Below are 19,601 nucleotides of genomic sequence, written 5' to 3' on the forward strand. Positions count from 1 at the left end.
CTGCCTTCCCTCACTTGCCTGAGAGAAATGGTATCCTATGGCTTGGAAAGGCACCCTGGTTTTGGAATGTGCTTGCCCAGATGCCTCCAGACACAGACAGAGGCCTTCTCACATAACAAGTGCCTTACCAAAAAGTGTACTTACGCAGGGCAAGATGTGTGATGACACAAGCAAAGATGAAGGCTGTCAGGAAGGAGAGCGAGAGGATGAAGGCATAGAAGTAGCGATAGTTCCGCTTCCCCACGCAGTTGCCCACCCAGGGGCAGTGGTGATCAAACCGTTCTGGGGTGGAAGGCAACAAGGTGACAACATTAAGATAGCTGAATTTTAAGTTTTAATTTTTGTGAACGGCTCAAGTGCTATGGCTACTGCGCAGTATATGCATATAATAAATAAAATAAATTGTAAGTAACAGGTCCCTCTGGTATAGCTTTTCTTCACTTTCTGATCATAGCAGATAAGAATTGTGAAGTGGGCTTATTTTACTGAAAAAATTCAGAATATACCAGAGACTGGTTTAGATGACAATTCTAACTCATGGTTAGAGTAAAAAGCCTAGAATAGGTTCATTTGTTTCACTTCCATACTGTTGTTCATTTGTGCAACAATAGATTGCAAACGGCTTCTTTACATTTAGTTCAACTCCCCTTGGAGTGCTGTGAGTAAAAAAATAAAAACCATAGCAGCTGTTTAGCTCTGGAAAATTCTTGGACGGCAGAATTCAGACCTTTTCTCAGCCACTAGCTCCCTATGCCATGACCTTGGGTGCAGCATGTTTCTTCACCTAGCTCACCCCATGTTCACCTGCCAAATTCATGTAGCAATTGGATACAGCATGTAAATAAAATCAGTTCATACTCTAAACAATCTTGCCTGTTCTTACTCTTGCTGTTTTTGGGGCTTGGGACAGTGAAAAATAAGGTGATCCATGGACACTGGAAGACAGACACATATTTGCACTTCGAATTAACTCATGTTTTGAAGCAGGTAAAGTGTCAAATCCCACCCACCTCAAATCCTGGAGAATAAGAATTTTCTGAGAGTGCTGAAGCTATTAGAAACTCCAAACATTCCCCCACCTCCAGCAGAATCACATCTGCCAGAATTTGGGGAGAAACGAAGAGAACAATTAAGTCCAATTTGTATGGCAGAATGCCTTAAGCATTGTGGAATGAAGGACAAGCATTTGCAAAGAACAGAGGAAGCCACATTCATTTTCTAAGCCATTAGTTGAGAAATTGCTCTTATTTACTTTCACACCACTAAGTCTAGGAATTTACTCTCATGTTACAGCCAGTCATTTATACACTTTATTCCTTGTTCTGCAGCACAATCATAGGCATATGAGAAGATGCCCAGTGCAAGGATTAGCCACCCGTCTTGCACACGAAAGAGTCTACTTACATGGTGCATATGGCCCTTGGTCCTACCTTCTCCTCTACCAAGATACTGTCTTCTCCAATTTCAATCTTATATAACAGTGTGTTGGATAGCTGAGGCTTATGCGGGTTCCTGCTCCTATTAAATACCTTGGGAGGCTGCTGGCTCTCCTCTGCTCTCCCCAGAATATGGCTGTTTTGGGATACTAACTTCACCTAACACTATATTTTTCCTTTCATCTGAGTCAGTTCTTTGGTCAGTAATTGGCTTTGCTCTCTATTCTCTACAACCTGCACAATTATACATGTAATTGGCTTAAAGAAGTTAGCTGTGTGCAAACTGGATTTTTCAAGTTTGGCTCATTAGGCAGACAATCTGGGAGAGGGAGAAACTGTACACCTCAAACATCCAGGAATCTACTGGAAAAAGCTGATGTCTTACCCAGACTTTCCTTTACCCTGAAGCGTTAAACATCCTGGCAAGAACTGGAGGTTTAGGTGTGTCCAACACTTTTGTTCACGTCTCGATACGCCTTTTAACATTCATTCTCAACTAGTACACACTACAGGAAAACCTCACTATTACCAATACCTCAGGAATGGATCTTGGGCTAAAACTTCCTTTAAAGTGGAAACATTTTTGTTACTTGCCTGTCTTAAATGATCAGCAATTTTTCATCACCCTCAACCTTTGCCAGTTACCCATCTATATCTACAGACGTCTGGCAGATCCCAGCATGCCTAAGAACTCAGCTGCGTCTCCCACACAGGCAAACATTCCCCCATTTGCCCAGGGTGATCCTCCCCAGTCAGAGCAATTTGTCAGTCACAAATCTACATCAACAAATTCTGCATCAGCTTCCAAAATGAATGCATTTTTGGTTTAGCAACAAAAAAGAAGAAACATGATGCATGAGTTACCTGCATCATGGCAGTTTACCTTAAAGAAACAAGGCTCATGTATATTAAGAACCTCCATATGTGTTTTGTATCATATACTCTGACTCCAAGTTAGCCTGTTGTAGCAAACTCAATGGAGGACAATATTTTTTGTTATTCCAATACTGAGGCGTTCCAACTTGAAATGGTGGAATTTGTAATTACTGGGGTGGCAAAAAGGGAATGGTATTTGGGAAAAGTGGGCAACAAATACAAGGGAGAACTATATGACAGGCACAAATACAGTCTGCTCATGATAATGAAGCCCTTACTCATTAGCCAATTAAAAGCCCTCCCCAAGCCCTCTTAACTCACAAAGTCTCTAAGCTATTTTGGACTATAGTTCCCACATGTCCCAATCAGCATAACCAATAATCAAGTATTATGCATGTCATGCAACATTTCTGCTTGATGGCATGTGTACGTTTAAAAAATATATGCACAAATATATGTACTTTTGAAAAATGCACACAACAGCTTTGATCGATGTTTGATGAATGCATTCATTTCAAACATGTCCAGAGTTGATGCATCCGTTTGGAAAAATGTACATTGAAATATACACATTTTCATGCATAAAGCAAAAAACAAAGATGATGTCAAGACAAAATCTGGAGAACTCTGAAAGGTTTGAGTGTTGTTTATATACCCTATATCTAGAGGCACAACACTGTCTGCAGTCTGGAAATCTTTGCTTCAGTGAAAGCAGAAAGCTGCACTAACAGCTGAAATCACAACTCTGCTTGCCTGTAGGATGCCTCAGTCTGAACTTACCTACACAGTTGTCACAGACACTGCAATGGGAAGTCCTGGGAGGACGGAACATTTTGCATGTATAGCAGTATTTCAACTTCACCATGTATTTGTTTATAACTACTTCCATGGTGCGAGCAGGTGGCCGATAAGTGGAGGTACCCAGATTGTCTGTGAAGGAAAGAATATCCATATATTAGATAATCCTAGATTAAGTCAATGGACTGGATAATATCTGGCAATCTTCCTGCTGAGTCTTCTGCCCAAAAGTAGGACCCATAACACATCACACACTGATCTCTTTGAGATTATTGCATACTGCCTGTACTATGCATAAGTACGAAACAAACTTTTTTTGCAGCACTTCTTTGCAAGTAAAGAAATATTACTCCTGTCTAAACTTGAACAGACATGCTGAATTACAGGAAAGAAGGAATGAAATACGTTTCAAACAAACAATCCAATTCAGAAGTGTCGACTTTTTTTGAAGTTTGGGATGGATTATGGATCAATTTCTGGTGGATCATCCAGTGACTGTTACAGCTGCTGAAATTCTTGCAAAGTACACTGAATCAGGTAGGCTGCGGTCTGATCCATCAAGGTCAGTTCTTCTCTCTTTACCTAAGAGTCAAGGCTCAACATTTTAAGACATCTCCCCCCCCCCCACTTTCACTGCAAGTGTGACAAATGATTCCTATCTCTGAGGCTGCAAAGGTAGGCAAGGATCATTTCAGCAACTCTATGGCAATTCTCACTCATTCCCAGCTCCAAAGTTGTGGGAAGGGCTTGGAGCTGTTGGGTATGGGAGTGTTGTTCAAAGCAACTTGATAAACTGGGGCCAAACTAGCAAGCTCCCCGCACCCCATTCAGCAGAAAAGGGAAAGCTGGGGCAGTGGATGTGAGCTTGGGTGGACTCTGAGGGATGGTGGAGGACAGGAGAGCCTGGAAGAATGTCGTCCATGGGGTTGTGACGGGTCGGGCACAGCTTCGTGGCTAACAACAACAACAAAGGGTTCCTTGGTTGCTACTCTTTGGAGAAGCCCTTCTTCTGTGCAGGAGCCAATCCTAATTCACTCTCTGTCTTACTTTCCTACAGGAAAGGTAAGGGTGGCTCTTTAGTCATGGCAGAGTCAGCCAAGGAGTGGCTGAAGACACCTTCCATCTCCTTTACCTGAAGCCACTGGTTTCCTTTGCCACCACTGCTCTGAACAACAGCCAAGCTGGAAGTAGGAACGTTTGCAGCCAAAAAACCTGTGACCATTGGCAACAGTGCATACTAAGGATCATTTAATTATGCCTCAATTAATCCAGACAGCCTATCAGACATACACTGGGACTACTGTACAGAACCCATTGGCTGCCCAGCAGGACTGAAGTAAGAGGACAATTTTCAAATAATCCAATAGGGTCGCCAAGGCCATGTTTCTGCTATCTCTGTTTTACATGCTCTCCATATAGAATTGCTGTTAGACAAAATGATAAGCTGAGTTATCTCAATACATAAAAGTACACACTTTCTTCCCTATGCACTATCTCCAAGCAGACCTAGCTAACATCCAGCTAGCTAGCATCCAGCTATAAAGCTCAAGCTAACTAAATGGGAGAAGCAACAAAACCCAGCCTCCAGGCATTTTCTTCCTGAATTCTGTTGCACAGCCATTTTTACCAAGGAAGATTTGATTTCTCTAAGCACTACTCAGCTGTATTTTCTGCTGAACACAGCATTCCAAGTGTATTACAGGCTAAACTTATATACAGAAAATTGAATTAACCCAAATTAACACATCAAACACACAACCAGAAACCATAGAGCATAATAACAAAGCCAGAAGTAAATCTAGGTTACTTGGCTATTAACTACAGTACATTTAAAAATCACTACATTAACGTGCTTCCCAAGCAGTTCTGAGGGAATGGGACAGCACATCTGGAGGTTCCCACAGGTAGACAAGCACCAGACTAATAAAGGTTAACCTCACAATTTTGAACTGGCTGGAAGCAAACAGGAAAGCAGTGCCATTGAACCAGAATAGCAATAATATGCAACTTATTTCTAGCATATTGTACAGACTGCAATCAGTATCTCAACTTCAAAATGCACCTGCAGAGTTGAGTTTTGTCCTATCTATTTCATTCCTCATCCTTTCATTTTTACTTCCTTTTTCAATCATTCCCCTGGGCCTCAAACCATGACTCTGAAAAGGTGACTATCACACTTTCTACTATGCTTCCTGCATCAAACTAACATTACTTTCACAAAGAGATTAAGATTTGGGATCAAGAAAAGGATTGGGCCAATGATTTCTTCTGGCCTTCCTCTTCTGCTCTAATGTGTGTTTTGTACCCGAAACCAGAGGATATAAGAGAAGCCAGCAAAAGTGGCACCAGAAAAGATGATGGACCTGTTGCTCACTCTCATCGTGGATTTCCACCTGAGATGACTTAAGGCCATGACTTTATGCAGCCCTCAGCCTAATTTCTTGTGAGTGGGCAAGGCCAGAGAGAAAGGAAGAGGCCAGGAGCCAAAATGGACAGAGCAATGAAAAGAGGGAGGCAAGCTCACTGCAAGTGATTGGTCTTGATTTCTGGCAAGAGTAATTTACCTCTCCTGCCGCACCTTGCTCTGTGGGGAAAAAGAGGGGAGAGAAAAGGGGGGTGGCCCCATCTACCACAAGCATGGAGTCCCCAACAGATTACCATCAAAGGAATGAGGCTCAACAGAAGAAAGTTCACCATGCCAGGCCTAAGGGATCAGGTATGGCCAAATCTGGTACCAATTAAGCTCTGGCAAAAATTCTGACTCCTTCTCTAGGGCCGCCCCATCTCAGGAAGTAAAGGTACCTAAATGAGAATGCTGGATACCATGACAAGTCGTGCCACTGAACATTGCACCACAAGTAAAAGTACAACGAAAGGTCTCACCAATCCATTTCTCCAGGTCTGCAGCTTCACTGGGGGTGGCTCTGGGCAGGATACCAGGATCTCTGAAGCTGGTCTGTAGCAAAGAGCTGATGACAAAAAAGAACAGGATGCCAGCAATAACAGGAATGGCCAAGGTCAGGTTACGAGCCAAGAAGGGACAGCTGAAAAGAAAACATGCACTTTTAAGTATGGCTTCCATTCACCGCCTAGACACTTTATTCAGGAGCTACTTTCTTGTAATGTTCACACTGGTCCCTGTAGCCAACAGAATCCAGCACAATACGCCCTTATTCTGCCATGGAGGGTTCTGCAGAACTTTTAGGGAGAAAGTTATAAAGGGCATTATGGAGAGCAGGAGGTGCCTAATGGGGTAGCTGCAGCACAGCTTGCAGTTACAATATATTGCCAGGGTTACTCCTTCCCCATTCTTCTGGAATCGCACACAATCTATTTTTTCCTTAAAATTCTGCAGTAAGGAGATCAACAAAATGGAGTTAAGACTATTTCTCCCTCGGTGTTCTCTTGTCACACAATCCATTTTCTGAAGGCAGTCCACTTATATAACTGGTGACCTACTGAGATACACACCCCCATTTGGTTTCTTCTTACACCTACGACCCCCCCTTGTCATTTTACTAACAACAGATGCAGTCCCCTTTTAATGAATATCTTTTGTCTGATTTCTAGCAAGCACAATCTTTTGAGGTATGCCACTATTGCTCTGTTTAACTGAAGAGTGGAGACAGTAAGTTACTTGTTAAAGGCTACCTTACGGCCGCAGCAAGACCTGCCAGTGTCAAGCCTGGTCTGGATCACACTAGATCAACCATTATGTGGCACTGGAAAGCACAGTTAATATATTGGTTGGAATACACAGTATCAGTTCTTGTGGCTGAACCACTGCTGTTTTCACTACACAGCTTAAGTTGGAAGTCATGCGTTCAGTTACCAGAGGTCATGGATCCACCACCTACTCGGTCTTTTGGCTAAAATAAACTATTGTAACTACTCAAAGCTGCAGTCTGAGGCTCCAGAGAGTTCAGGCAGATCACATAAGGTGTCGGCCTGATGTAAGGAAGCCAATCCCAAACTAGAGTATTTTAAATAAAAAAGCAGCAACTCTGAATCCGGAGGTGTTAAAGGTATTTAAACCATTACTCAGGATGCGATGGCATGTCACCACATCTGAGAGAGAGGGTACTTACTGGTGGAGAACCTGAATGTGCTGGGTCGTGTTGTCAAGGGTAACCATGGTATTCTTTTTAAAAGGAGAAAGGGGTGGGTGGTTGACTTTAGCAGGAAAGTGGGAGTGAGTTATGTGTCGTGAGGGACATTAAGACTATTTCTGTTCTGTTCTTTTCGAGAAAGAACAGATTTGCAAGGGATGGATTCAGCTGGCAGAAAGACAACTGCAAAACTGTGGAAAGTGCAGGAAACAAGTTGATACCAAGGCACTTTACAGCAACAAGCCCTGACAGTCTTGTCTGCCCCTATGTATTTAACAGCATCTTGGTCTGCACAAAACAGCAGACAAAATTTGCAAAGTATGGAGATACACATCATCACCTCCTAGAGTCCGGAAATTAAGCCACTATTCAAGGCACAGTTGCTAAAGCTAGCTAGAAAAGCTGGCAACATTGCACAGTTGCAAAATTCAAAGCAGACTCTGTGCCCTGCAGAAATCTTTATATTATAACCATGCTTAATATACTATGTTTACTTGAAATAATCCCTACTGATTTCAACTGAATTTTCTTCCTCATCACTCCCTCTAAAGGGATCCAGGGCTATTTCAAGGGCTAACATGAAATTATCTCCAAGCTGTCCGCCACAGCAAATATATTTTATTTACACAGATTATCAGGTAACTTTGGGTTCCACAATCCGGGTTGGAAAAGCAGTAAGTTCCCCTTTATTCTCACCCCCACAACAACCCTAGCTATCCAGTGTCCTTAGTCTGTCCTTGTAGCCAGGGCAGGCAATGTGGAGCTTTCTTTGAACTACAAGCTTAAATAGCATTAAGTGGACAGAATGGGAATGTGTCTTCCCAGTTCCACCCTGATCTGGGAGACTGTGTGGTCCCTCACCTGTAGATAACAGTTACATGGCAGACAAAGCCCCAGACAAGCTTTCTTATTCCTTCTGAACTTGCATCTATTTTTATCTACCTCCCTCCCACCCCCATCTCAATTCAGAGGGAAAGTGAGTGGCTTCTTACACTGTGTGTCAATGTAAGAGGCAACACTAAAAAGTCATCTGAAGCGAAGTCAAGTTTCTGAGACCATGAAGTTGAGGCTGAAGGTGGTTCTGTTTGTGCAAACAACTGCATGGTGATCACAGGGAGCCAAGACAGCCATGTACAAAGCAGGAAGATGGCAGCATGTGGTATGTAGGATCAGCAATGGTGTGGTTCATATCTACTGTACGGAGAAACATACACCACAATCAGGCCAGTGACCCCACACGTACTGGCTAAATACCCGACAGAAAACTCACCCACTGATTTAGAGTAGTGAAGAATCAGCTTATGACTTCCCTTTCCTAAACTGAACTTGCAGGTGTTTGCTGTCAAAAACTGCTGGCTCGGAACCGTATGGCCTAACTGCAAAAATCCAAGATTAAATGACTGCCAAAGACAGGCCGAGCGGGACACGCAAGCAGAAGCTTTAGATAAGGCCAGTGCTCTGTGGAGTGCAGTTGTTTACATAAGGAAAATGCAGAATAGTGTGCCCCCCCTTTTAAAGCCATGCCGCAAAAGGATTTTACTATTATAAGCACTGATAATCACACAGTCTCTAACACATACACAGAAGCTGCCCAAATACTTCCCGATACCCACTCATGAGAGGATTAAAGGAATATGATGCATCTCTCAAGTTCGGTTGTGGAGCTATCCCAGATCAAAACCAGTATCATCTGCTACAGCTGTCCCCTGAGTTTTTCTTCGTGCAAGGACAGAAGGACATTCAATAAGCCCTTCACATTCATCCCCGAATCCTCCCTCACTCTTTCCCCCACCCATGAGGCACTAATCTCAGTAGGCAGATGCAGCCCACCCATCAAAGAAGGCATACATATAATGCAAGTTGTGACCCTTATCTGGGGATTTAATAGGAGACCTAACACCTTTCCTGGGGGGAAATACCCCACAAATCAGAATGCATTGTTGGTATGTAGGATCCCCCCCAATTAAAAAGTGTAAAAAGCCTAATGGGGTTGTAAATACATGTTACATAGTAAGTTCATTAAGAATTGCTTCTCATGACATCACAGGCAGAGGCTACTGCCTGTACGGCAGTTGACTCATCTGAACTGTCCCTGCACTGCTATCTATCAGTCCTAGGGGCACAGGAGACAAACCATGTGAAACAGGCACAAGCTGGTACATCCTAAATGGCTCACCACATGCAGGAAGAGAGGCAGTTTCAAGAAGTCTCAGCACGACAGCTGTCCCTTAGGAAGTGGTCTCAATCCTGTACACACGCACACATTCACCTGCCTTCAGAACATCTTCTCTCTGCACGTGCATAACAGAAACTGAAACTAAACTAAACAGCTTATGAGCAAGGAGAACAGAGTTTAGCCCAAACTAGAGTTTAGCCCAAAGATGACTTTTATGTTGGTTTTTCCTGGAGGTTTTTTGCATCAACCCCACCCCAGGTCACCCACCAGGCCATCACCGACAAGCATACAGCAATGAATTCCACCCATTCTACAGGTTCCTCACAATCCAAGAAAACACAGCATACACTACTGATTTTATTTGTCATTTGTTTCCATAAACCCTGTTTTACTGCTTATTTAAATCACCTTTAAAAAGATGCTGACACTAAGCCATGGTACTGACTGCAGCAGTTTCAGATGTCAGCTTCTGGAACCTGAACTTTCCAAATCACATCTGAACTGGGGCAGTTATGCTTTGCATAATGAAAAGATAGCACCTCTCAGCATGCAAAGAGTGCCCTTTTGTCACCCTAAACAGCCTCATTAATATCAAGGATAATTTGAGCGCCTATTTGTAATTATTCATTTATAACAGTTCTTAGGAATTAAAAGCAGCTGCAGATACTTAATACTGCAGAAACTTTCATTCCTACCTTTACCAGCCTGATGTCCTTCATTCCCCTCATGTTGGCTAGGGATGATGGGGCTGTAGTCCAATAAATCTGGAAGAAGGGTGGTGTGGAATCGTTTACCCTCATAAGGTATCTCTTAAAATTGGCTTCCTGGGCACTTATACATCCCAGAATAGTCTCTCCCCCCACCATTCTCTGTGTGTGCTGCACCTTTGTAAATTGTGGCAGGGATGGTCTTGTTTAACTGCTTACTTACTACTTATTTTATTCTACTGTATATATTTTAATTGTTATTGTTTTAATTTATTGTGTATTTTATTCTATGTTGTGAGCCGCCCCGAGGCTTCGGCAAGGGGCGGCACAGAAATGTTTTAATAAATAAAATAAATAAATACATGCAAGCCACCTTGGGAGCCACTTTGACTGAGGAGTGGCATAAAAACACTTCAAATACAACAGCCCCTAAAAACACTGCAATATCAAAGCTCTAGAAGCAGCAAGCTACATTTCTTCAATTCACTTGTTACCTCACAATAAATAATGGCAAAAATATTAACAGATGCATTCACAGGGCCAATGAAGAATGAATTGGGGGAAGGGGAAAAGCATCCTTGGGGCCCACCACCAAGCACAGGTTGGGGCCGGAGAGAAACACAGAAACAGAGCAAGTCAGAGGGGGTCTCCCAGGCCCTCTAGTCTGACCCCTGGCTCCAGCCAGCTGCACTCATGACATGCCTACCATGTGCATGTCCAGCCTATCCTTGAACATTCACACTGATGTGGCTTCAACCACCTCCCGCAGAAGCTCGCTCCATACCCTAGGGGTCTTAACTGTCCTTCCTGGCATCCAAATTGAACTTTGAAACCCCTTCGCCAAACATATTAATTTAAAGCTTTATATAAGGACATAAAACAAACAAGGTATGCTGGATCAGACCACTGGTCCATCCAGTTCCACAGTCCATTCACATGGTGGCAACCCAAGTGCTCACTATCCCTCAAGCAGGACGGGTGTAAGAGTGCCAGCTGCTCAAGCTTCCCAGCAGTTACGTAACTGCTCAGGCATACCATCTCAAAGAATGGAGGTGGGCCACAGCTGCAAAGTTAAAACCACCCGAGAAAGTTTTCCTCTCCTGAACTTTCCAAGGCTCCTTTTTTTTGGGAGAGACTCTGTATACCACAAGAATATAAGAGGCACTTTAGTGTCAAGTTAGACTAAAAGATCCATTTTAATGGCTAATTTTACATTTACATTTTGCCTTTCACCTTTTATGTTGCAGATTCTCTTGGGATTCATAACAATGCAATATGATGCAATTATATCTCGGTGATAGACAGACCTGAAAGGAGAGAAATGCATATGGACAACCACTTGATCATCATTTCATAACTCAGCAGCATACCAAAAACATTACAAGGGTAAACCAAAAAAGCCAAACATTATATAAATCTATGAAAAGATCACTGATGACATGGAGAGATTGGCGTATTATTTTGTTTCACTACTTTTTTTTCTGTCCTATGTTAAGGCACCCAACATATCTAAAGATACAAATATACTCTGTTTATTTTGGGGGATCCCCTTATAAAAACAGAAAAGGATTATCAATTCTTGTGATTTATCAATCATGAATTATGGCCACAAAATGGTTTATTAACCATTTCCAATCTTCTTCTCAAATACAAGCAAGCTAAAGAAAAAGCTCTGACTAGCTCCAATAGCTCTAGCTGATTTGTTTAAGATTGATATAACCCATAATTTGATGCACCATCCCTAAGTATCCAACTCATCTTCCAGTACTTTGTGTAAGCAATTGCAATTGCCGTTACCATATAAAAGTCTCCTTATAACCCTTTAATATTCACTAGCAAGAATACTAGAGGTAGTTTCCATTTAGAATTCAATTTACTGCTGCTAAATTATTTGTTTTCAAAATTTTCTAGTTTGTTTACTCTGCAGGAACACTAGCAATAATTTCCTCTTTGCCACATTTACAACCATTGTTAGAAATAATTTTTGAAGACATTGCTATTATGTACGTATCTATCTGGTTTCATCTACATTTTCTATAATCATATTAAGATTGTGGTTAGAGAACTCTTATTTCATTTTGTGATGTAACTTGTTTATCTCTCCTATTATTTAATAATGTAGAAATAAATCTGCAATAATGATCTACTTTATTTAGCCTTTAAAATCTGTTCTAGGTGGGTTTAAGGCTATCACCGTCTCATTTAATCCATTTATCAAAAAAAAAAACAAAACAAAACATCCTAACTGGAAAACACTCTTCTCATCAAAGGAAACCAAATGCCACTCATTTCCTCCTCAGGCTCTATGCATGACTTAACATTTCTATGTTGCATCCAATATCTATAATAACTAAGCCCCTGCTTCATTTAACTTCAAGAAGATCCAGGCTGGCCATCCTCACTGAACCAAGGTTAAAAAGCACAGAGGGGACTGGTGACTTACCTAGTCACAATACTTTCCTATATCTCCCATATCCTCAACATTATTGGCAGCAGCATGATGCTTTCTTCTTATCCGCATTATAGTGCATTCATATCTGACTTATTAAAGTGTGGTTTCTGAAGTGTATATTCCTTCCTAATGTCCTTCAGGGATTTTTAAAAATTGAATAGAAAAAAATGGCTTGAAAATAAACTATCACATCCAGAACTTCTCTTCCTCTTTTTAAAATCTTCCCATTGATGTTAAATTAACCTAGCTGTCATCTTCCCTGTAATATTAAATATATGACTCACTTGCTGCTTTTTGTTATATTGGACTCTGAAAATTACCTAAGCTGAACAAGATTTAATTTTGAAGACCTAGTCAACTCATGTGAGCTTTCTCATTACCATCATTTAGGCTGTTTAGGATTTTGCAGTAAAAAGAAAGCCTAATCCCCAAATAATATATGTGTTTGCTTTTAACTGTAAAGTTCATTAAATATTCAATCTGGGTAATACCTTCCCAATGAAGAAAATTAAGCAGTCTGTTTCTACAAAATTAATTTTGTAACTGGACACTTTGCTAAAATCCCAAATGTTTTTAAAGATCAATGAAAGATGCCTACAGGTATACAACTCTTAGACCTGTAACATCTGCAAACAAACTTACTTTGGTTTCATAGTCTTGTATATTAATGCCTTTTTAACTTTGTTTTCATATATTCCATTTTATTCTGTACTGCTGCTGTGTTTCTATGCTGGATCAGCAGAACTGGTATTATGGTTTTCTTCTTTTAAATTAATTTTTGTGTATGCAACTTTTAAACTTTCGTTAACCACCCAGAGAGCCTTGGCTACTGGCTGATATAAAAATGACATAATAAATAAATCAACAGTTAAATTAGGGGCTAAGCAACATATTTATCTAGTTTCTCAAATTACTGAAAGATCTGGAAAACTATTCCATGTATTATTTTGAACAAAATTAGGTCCAAAAAAAATTTATTTATTTATTTATTTAAAACATTTTTATGCCGCCCCCATCGCAACGAAGCCTCGGGGTGGTTCACAACAGAAACAAATATATAACTACATAAAATGCATATTTAGTGCTGTCAGGTGACAGTGGTGGTGAGGAGCGCTTTCCTACAGCTTTGGCTGATCCATCAGCTGCGTCTCTACCTGGAGAATGATTGCCTGGCAACAGTGACACATGCATTGGTTACTTCCTGATTAGACTTCTGTAACGCGCTCTACATGGGGCTGCCCTTGAATATGGTCCAGATACTTCAGATGGTGCAAATTAGAGCTGCCAGGCTGCTGACGGGGACTGGGCATTGTTCTCATATAACCCCAGTCCTCCGTCGGCTTCACTGGCTTTCCATCGAAGTCCGGGCCCAATTCAAGTTGCTGGTTATCCCCTATAAAGCCCTTAACAGCTTGAGACCTGGTTATCTAAAGGAGCGCCTGTGTCCGTATCTGCCCTCCTGCCCCTTGAGATTGGCAGCAGAGGCCCTCCTCCGGGAACCCTCCGTGAGAGATCTTAGGAGGATGAGTACCCGGAGGAGGGCCTTCTCTGAGGAGGTGCCCCACTTATGGAATGCGCTCCCCAGAGAGGTCCGCCTGGCGCCGTCATTATTTTTTTTGGCACCAGGCCACTTTTCATTTAAACGTTATTTTAATTAATTGCTGATTATTTATTGGTTTTATATTATTTGCCAGGATGTTTCCAATTTTTATGTATTTGTATTGATATTTATTTGTTGGAAGCCGCCCCGAGGCTTATGCGAATGGGGCAGCATATAAGTATTCCAAACAAACAAATAAATAAATATCCCATTCAACTCTATTGCATGCCTTTTTGACATCCACCAAAGCATAGTAATAATGTTCCTACCATGTAATCATTTGTCTACCTTGTATGAATCCTTACTGATCATACTAGATGGCATTCTACATGATTTCATCCTGTCTTAAAATTGATATACCTGCCAAGGCATTATATTGACAGTGCAACAAAGTTATGGGGCAGTAAGAGGAAATCTGAAAGAAAGAAATCAGCAGTAGGGATTACAATATTTGTGCCATTCCATAAAATGAGAAATTTACTGCGAACTAAAAATACATCCATACCTGTTAGTGATTCTAATTTTTTTAAGTTTATAAAATGTGAAGGGTAATCCATTCTAAGGACAAAAAGGCTATTTAACTTGCTTGATTGATCAGAAGCATGTAAGTGAATTACAAAATCATGTTAATTCATGATTTTGTAATTATGAATTACATGATTCATAATTCATAAAAGGAGAACCTCCCTTCTCCTTTTAATCCTTGGTATAACTTCCCTTTGTTTTTTAACATAAATGTGGATTATCCCAGAACTCAACAAAAGTTCTTACTATATAGTAAAACACTGTCTCTTTCAATTTTAACACCTTTTTAGTTGCTACCAATTGTTTGTAGATTTCTTTATTTCCCATATCATTATGCCATTTTCCCAGGTTGATTAGTTCAATTATGATTACTTATACCTCCCTTTCTTTTCCATGGGATAAGAGGTCAATTAAATAAACTGAACAAAGTCTATCCTTAGTTAAATTTCATGAGAGTTGGAAAAGTATGTACTGCCTCTTTCAGCTAGCTATAAGCATCTCCAAATATTTACCAATAACAGACGGTATTTGTCCCTTGTCTTCAAACAAAGTGAATTAGTCTGCTGTCTTCTTGAATTTCCTTATACAGTAAACCTAAACATCCTTACTTTTATACCCAGGAGGGTATGCATAAGAATGCAGCCTTATTAAAACATGACTAAAATTCAATTTCCGATACAACAGAACATCCTGCAATAATTTTTAATTTAAAAACTTGTAGAAAACAGTTCACATTGAGCTGGGGGACATATATACCAGGAAATATAACATTCTTCCTTAAAGCTGTAGCTGCTAAAATGGATTCCTTCCCATTTTTCCTGTATCAAAATCTAAACTGATATAAATGCCCACTTCTTTAGTTTGGAACCATCAGAGAAGAAATAATGCTGTCCCAATTTCTTGTATTGCAAAATTGATTAATATTGGTTGAACATGTTGTTTTCCTGTAATATCATGTTTAGGGAAAATCCTATTCTCATCCTACTCCTCAGGAAGCAGCCTAATATCAGTATGTCTTTAGGACAACACATGGGCTGCCAGAAGTCCTCTGGCCTTGCTAACAAATAGCAGTTTAGGAGGACTTAAATAGCAGGTGAGCCACTGGCAGAATAGGGGATATGACAGGTGGACAGTCCGGGCAGGGCAGGGCTACCCACATGACAGTTGTTCTGTCAAAAGATTCGCCCACCACCATCAGGTAGAATTGCCTTATCCATACTGTTATTTAACCTTAACAGAAACTAGCAGTTGTTAATAGTTCTGTAAAATATCTAACCAAAGATGTTTCTCCATTCCACCCATTCTAAATTTAAACATTCATTCAATTTATCATTCAGTATTATTTCTTTTGTTTACCGCACAATTTATTCTATTTTGCACTGTTGTACCTTATGTTGTCTCCGCACCCGCTAGTTTCTATTCCTCCCTCGTCACATCATCTTCTCCATTTCCTACCCTTAGATTTCCTTTGTGAGTCACCTCACCCATTATGAATTCTAGAAACCTTTTCCTTTCAAGTAGTGTTAATCACTACTGCAATTCCTAATATAAAATTAAAAAGTAAAAGCTTGAAAGCAAATTGCTGTAAGTGTCTAACCTATTATAAGAATTCTATAACTTTTCTAAGTGTCTTTTTTGACCAATGTCCTAGACTTAAAACAGATGGATATATAGATCTAATTCTTTAAACCTAGGACTACCTTCTCAAAATAAACCACTAGTTGCTTCATTCTGAAATTTCCATATTTGATCATAACCCCAAACTCTATAATTTTTCCTATCTACAAATTAATATAATCTATAAATTGAACCTAGTACAATAATAGTGTTCTGTTCCAGTCACACTAGCAATCGTAAATATATGAGACATAATCCAACATTCTCTTAAAATTTCATATACTGCTAATACATTGTGACACAAAATTTAGGTTTAAGAATGTAAGAAGAGCTTGTTAGATTAGATCAGACTGAAGTCCATCCAGTCCAGCATTCTGTCCAGCAGCCAACCAGCTTCCTTTGGGAAACTCCAAGCAGGTCATAAGTGCCTCTTCCTGCTCATTTTCCTCAGCAACAGGTATACACAGACAAATACTCCTCTGATGCTGAGGTACCACGTAGACATCAGGACTAGGAGCCATGGATAGCTTTCCCTTCCTTGAATGCAACCAATCTCCTTTTACAGCCATCCAAACTGCTGGCCAACACTACATCGTGGGCAAGTGAATTCCACAGCTTAATTTATGCATTATGTGAAGCCGTTCTTTTTATCTGTCTTGCAATTTCCGTTACGTGTTCCAATTTTACCTTAATGTCTGCTAACTCATTTTTGAGGGTCTAAAATAACTTGACTCTTTCTTTTTTCAAATCCCTTCTAAATGCTTATATCATCCTCTAGCATTTTAACCTCTGTTTGGATGTTGAACAATGAAGTTGAACTGAGACCACAAACAAAGCAAAGGCAACACCCCCATCCCCTGCTCCCAAAACATGGATCATAATTACCTAAACTTGGCTTCATCCTTACAACTGCAGTCCTATTGTCCAGGAAGCATACAGAAAGCTTGATACTCTGAACAGAGAGCTGGATCATGAGAGACCCAAATTCTAATCCCTGCAGTTTTAACCCTCATAAGAAGACCTTCAATCAGCTATTCTCATAGCATAACCCACTTTACAAGCTTGCTACAAGAAAAATGGCGACAAGAATAAAGCTCTGAGTTCTTCGAAGAAAGGGTGGGATTAAAACAAAGGGTTATAACCAGTAGTACCTTTGACTCAAAAAAAAAGAGTTCTACATCAGTGCACCCAATGTTAATTGATCATCACCTTACCAACTTAAAAGCTGCTCCTACAGGTTGGAGCACCTTCAGAATAGAATGAGATAAAGCATGGAAGACTGCAACAGGTTGTGGAATCAACAACAAATGATGCCTGAACTTGCAAAAGCACTTTCTGTGAAAGCAAAGCTACCACAGGGCAAAACCTGTAAGCAAGGCAGAAAAATTGTGCAGTTCCGTAACATAAACAGAGACAGGGCCTTTTCAGTGCTGGTCCCTTAAGTATGGAATTCTCTCTCCCAGTGAGTTCAATACTTGATACATTCCCTTCCTTTCTTTCACAGTAAAGAACCTTCCTACTTCCTCAGGCCTATTCTGCATTACCTTGTCTGAGTATTAATCCTGTGCCTTTATGTGCAAGCACAAACAAATATAAAATATCACAGCGCCCAAAAAGCTAGAACTGATACACTGCAGCACTGAAGCTTTCATGAGCTTAATATTAATCCAGTGAAGTAGGCTTCAGTCCACCAAAACTTCGCACTGCAATCCTACACACACTTCCCTGAGAGGAAATGCCACTGAACCAGAACAAAGTGGGGCTCACTTCTGAAAAAGGCCTTGCTCAACACATTTGCTACAAGTCTTGGAACCTTTCACTGGAATAAGTTGCATTGAACTCAGTGGAGCAAAGGTGCACAGGGCTACACCTGCTAGATTGCCTTCGAACACTTTTCGGGAATTTAAAGCTACTGGTTTGGAATTTGCTGTGCAATTACTGATGGCAGAGCTAACCGAGATCATACATTACTATTCTGGGTAGCAGTACAAATGATAACGATCAAATCAACAACCCTGTGGAGGTGCTGCCGCTGCTCCGCTCGGGGATCCCCGCGTCTAAAAAGCGGCACACACATTCCGTGAATCGATAAAAGCAAGCCTACGGCGGGGGTGTGTCTCCCCGGGGCCCCGGGCCGGCTCCTTCCCTCGCTCCCCGACTTACTCGAAGGCGAAGAAGAGGCCGCTGGTGACCACGATGAGGCCGAGCGTGAGGAGGAAGACGCCGCTGTGGCGGGCGAGCATGAGGCGGCCGCCGCAGTAGAACCGGTTGCGCCCGGGGAAGACCTCCCACTTGCGGCGGGGACGGTGCGCCAGCGTCGTGCTGGTGGCTGCGGAGGCCGCCGCCGGCACCGGCGGCTCGGCGGAAGGAGGCGCGGCCGGAGTGCCCGGAGGAATCTGCCGGTACTCGCATTCCTTCATGATGGTGGCGGCGGCGGCGGCTGGCCTCGCCCGTCGAGACCCCACCGAGCGGCGGCGGCGGCGCCAGGACCGCCCGACAGGCACGAAGGGAGAGACCGGCGCGGCGGCTTAGTCGCCCCGCCCCTGGCGGCGGCGGCGGCGGCGGCGGGCGAGAGGGCCGGCCAGCGGGAACCGGCGCACCACCGCCCCCCCGCACCCGCCGCGGGCGCCGCGGGACGAGGCCTCCCGTCGCAGCGCCCCCCCGAGCCGAGCGGCCAGGAGCGCGCACTGCAAGAGGCCTCCCGCTGGGCCGCTGCCGCGGGCGGCCGCGCGCTCCTCGCCGCCCCGCGCGCTGAGGGAGGCCCTTTCGCCGGCGAGAGAACAGGCCTGCGGGGCCTTCCGCGGCTCTTTGGCTTCCCGGGAAGCCTGTGCTGCGTCCGTTCAAAAGTTCCTTGGGAGTTGCGACCTTTGGCTTAATCAAAAGATGGGAGAGGGGAAAGCCTTGGGAATCCCTCTGATCATGTGCAGAGTGCGTTTTATTTTATTTTATTATGTTGCCCTTCTACCAAAAATATGTTACTCAAGTCTTCCTTTTGTAACGTGAAGTTAAATGTTTTGGTTACTTCACTGCAATGGGCACCTTCCTCATATGGGTACAATACAAACATAATATCTGACAAAATTAAAAGAAGCCCCGCTAGAACAGACTGAACGTCCATCTAGTACACCTGCCCCTCAGGAAGGCAACATACCTTCCATATTGTACCTACTCACTGGTACATGTTTACCACATCGGAGAATGAAGTTTGAATTTGCTACTTTATCTCATTCCTTCATGGTAGCCAAGCAATACATTTTACAGAAGAAAGAGGAGGTATCAGCAAGCTTGGGAGTATGCTAAGGTTT

General features: G+C 42.1%; 1 protein-coding gene across 5 annotated transcripts in view; it reads right to left on the reverse strand.

The window, feature by feature from the left end:
- ZDHHC18 (zinc finger DHHC-type palmitoyltransferase 18) overlaps positions 1–18,805 on the reverse strand; it is a 49,501-nt gene extending 30,696 nt beyond the window's left edge. For 3 of the 5 annotated variants that reach the window (XR_006415240.1, XM_044435391.1, XM_044435392.1), the window contains exons 1-5: positions 18,460–18,805; positions 11,336–11,409; positions 5,994–6,154; positions 3,093–3,242; positions 145–282 (exon numbers count right to left, since the gene is read on the reverse strand). Coding sequence is in view for 4 of the 5 variants with exons in the window: in XM_044435391.1 (XP_044291326.1) it covers positions 145–282; positions 3,093–3,242; positions 5,994–6,154; positions 11,336–11,409; positions 18,460–18,708 (772 nt within the window). In the remaining variant the exon portion in view is untranslated. The remainder of the gene's footprint in view (positions 1–144; positions 283–3,092; positions 3,243–5,993; positions 6,155–11,335; positions 11,410–18,459) is intronic. The other 2 variants (XM_044435393.1, XM_044435395.1) reach the window with 2 other exon arrangements.
- Positions 18,806–19,601: the final 796 nt, after the last annotated feature.

The sequence above is a fragment of the Varanus komodoensis genome, unplaced genomic scaffold, assembly GCF_004798865.1.
Source record: "Varanus komodoensis strain SLA01 unplaced genomic scaffold, ASM479886v1 scaffold29_1, whole genome shotgun sequence".
NCBI lineage: Eukaryota > Metazoa > Chordata > Lepidosauria > Squamata > Varanidae > Varanus > Varanus komodoensis.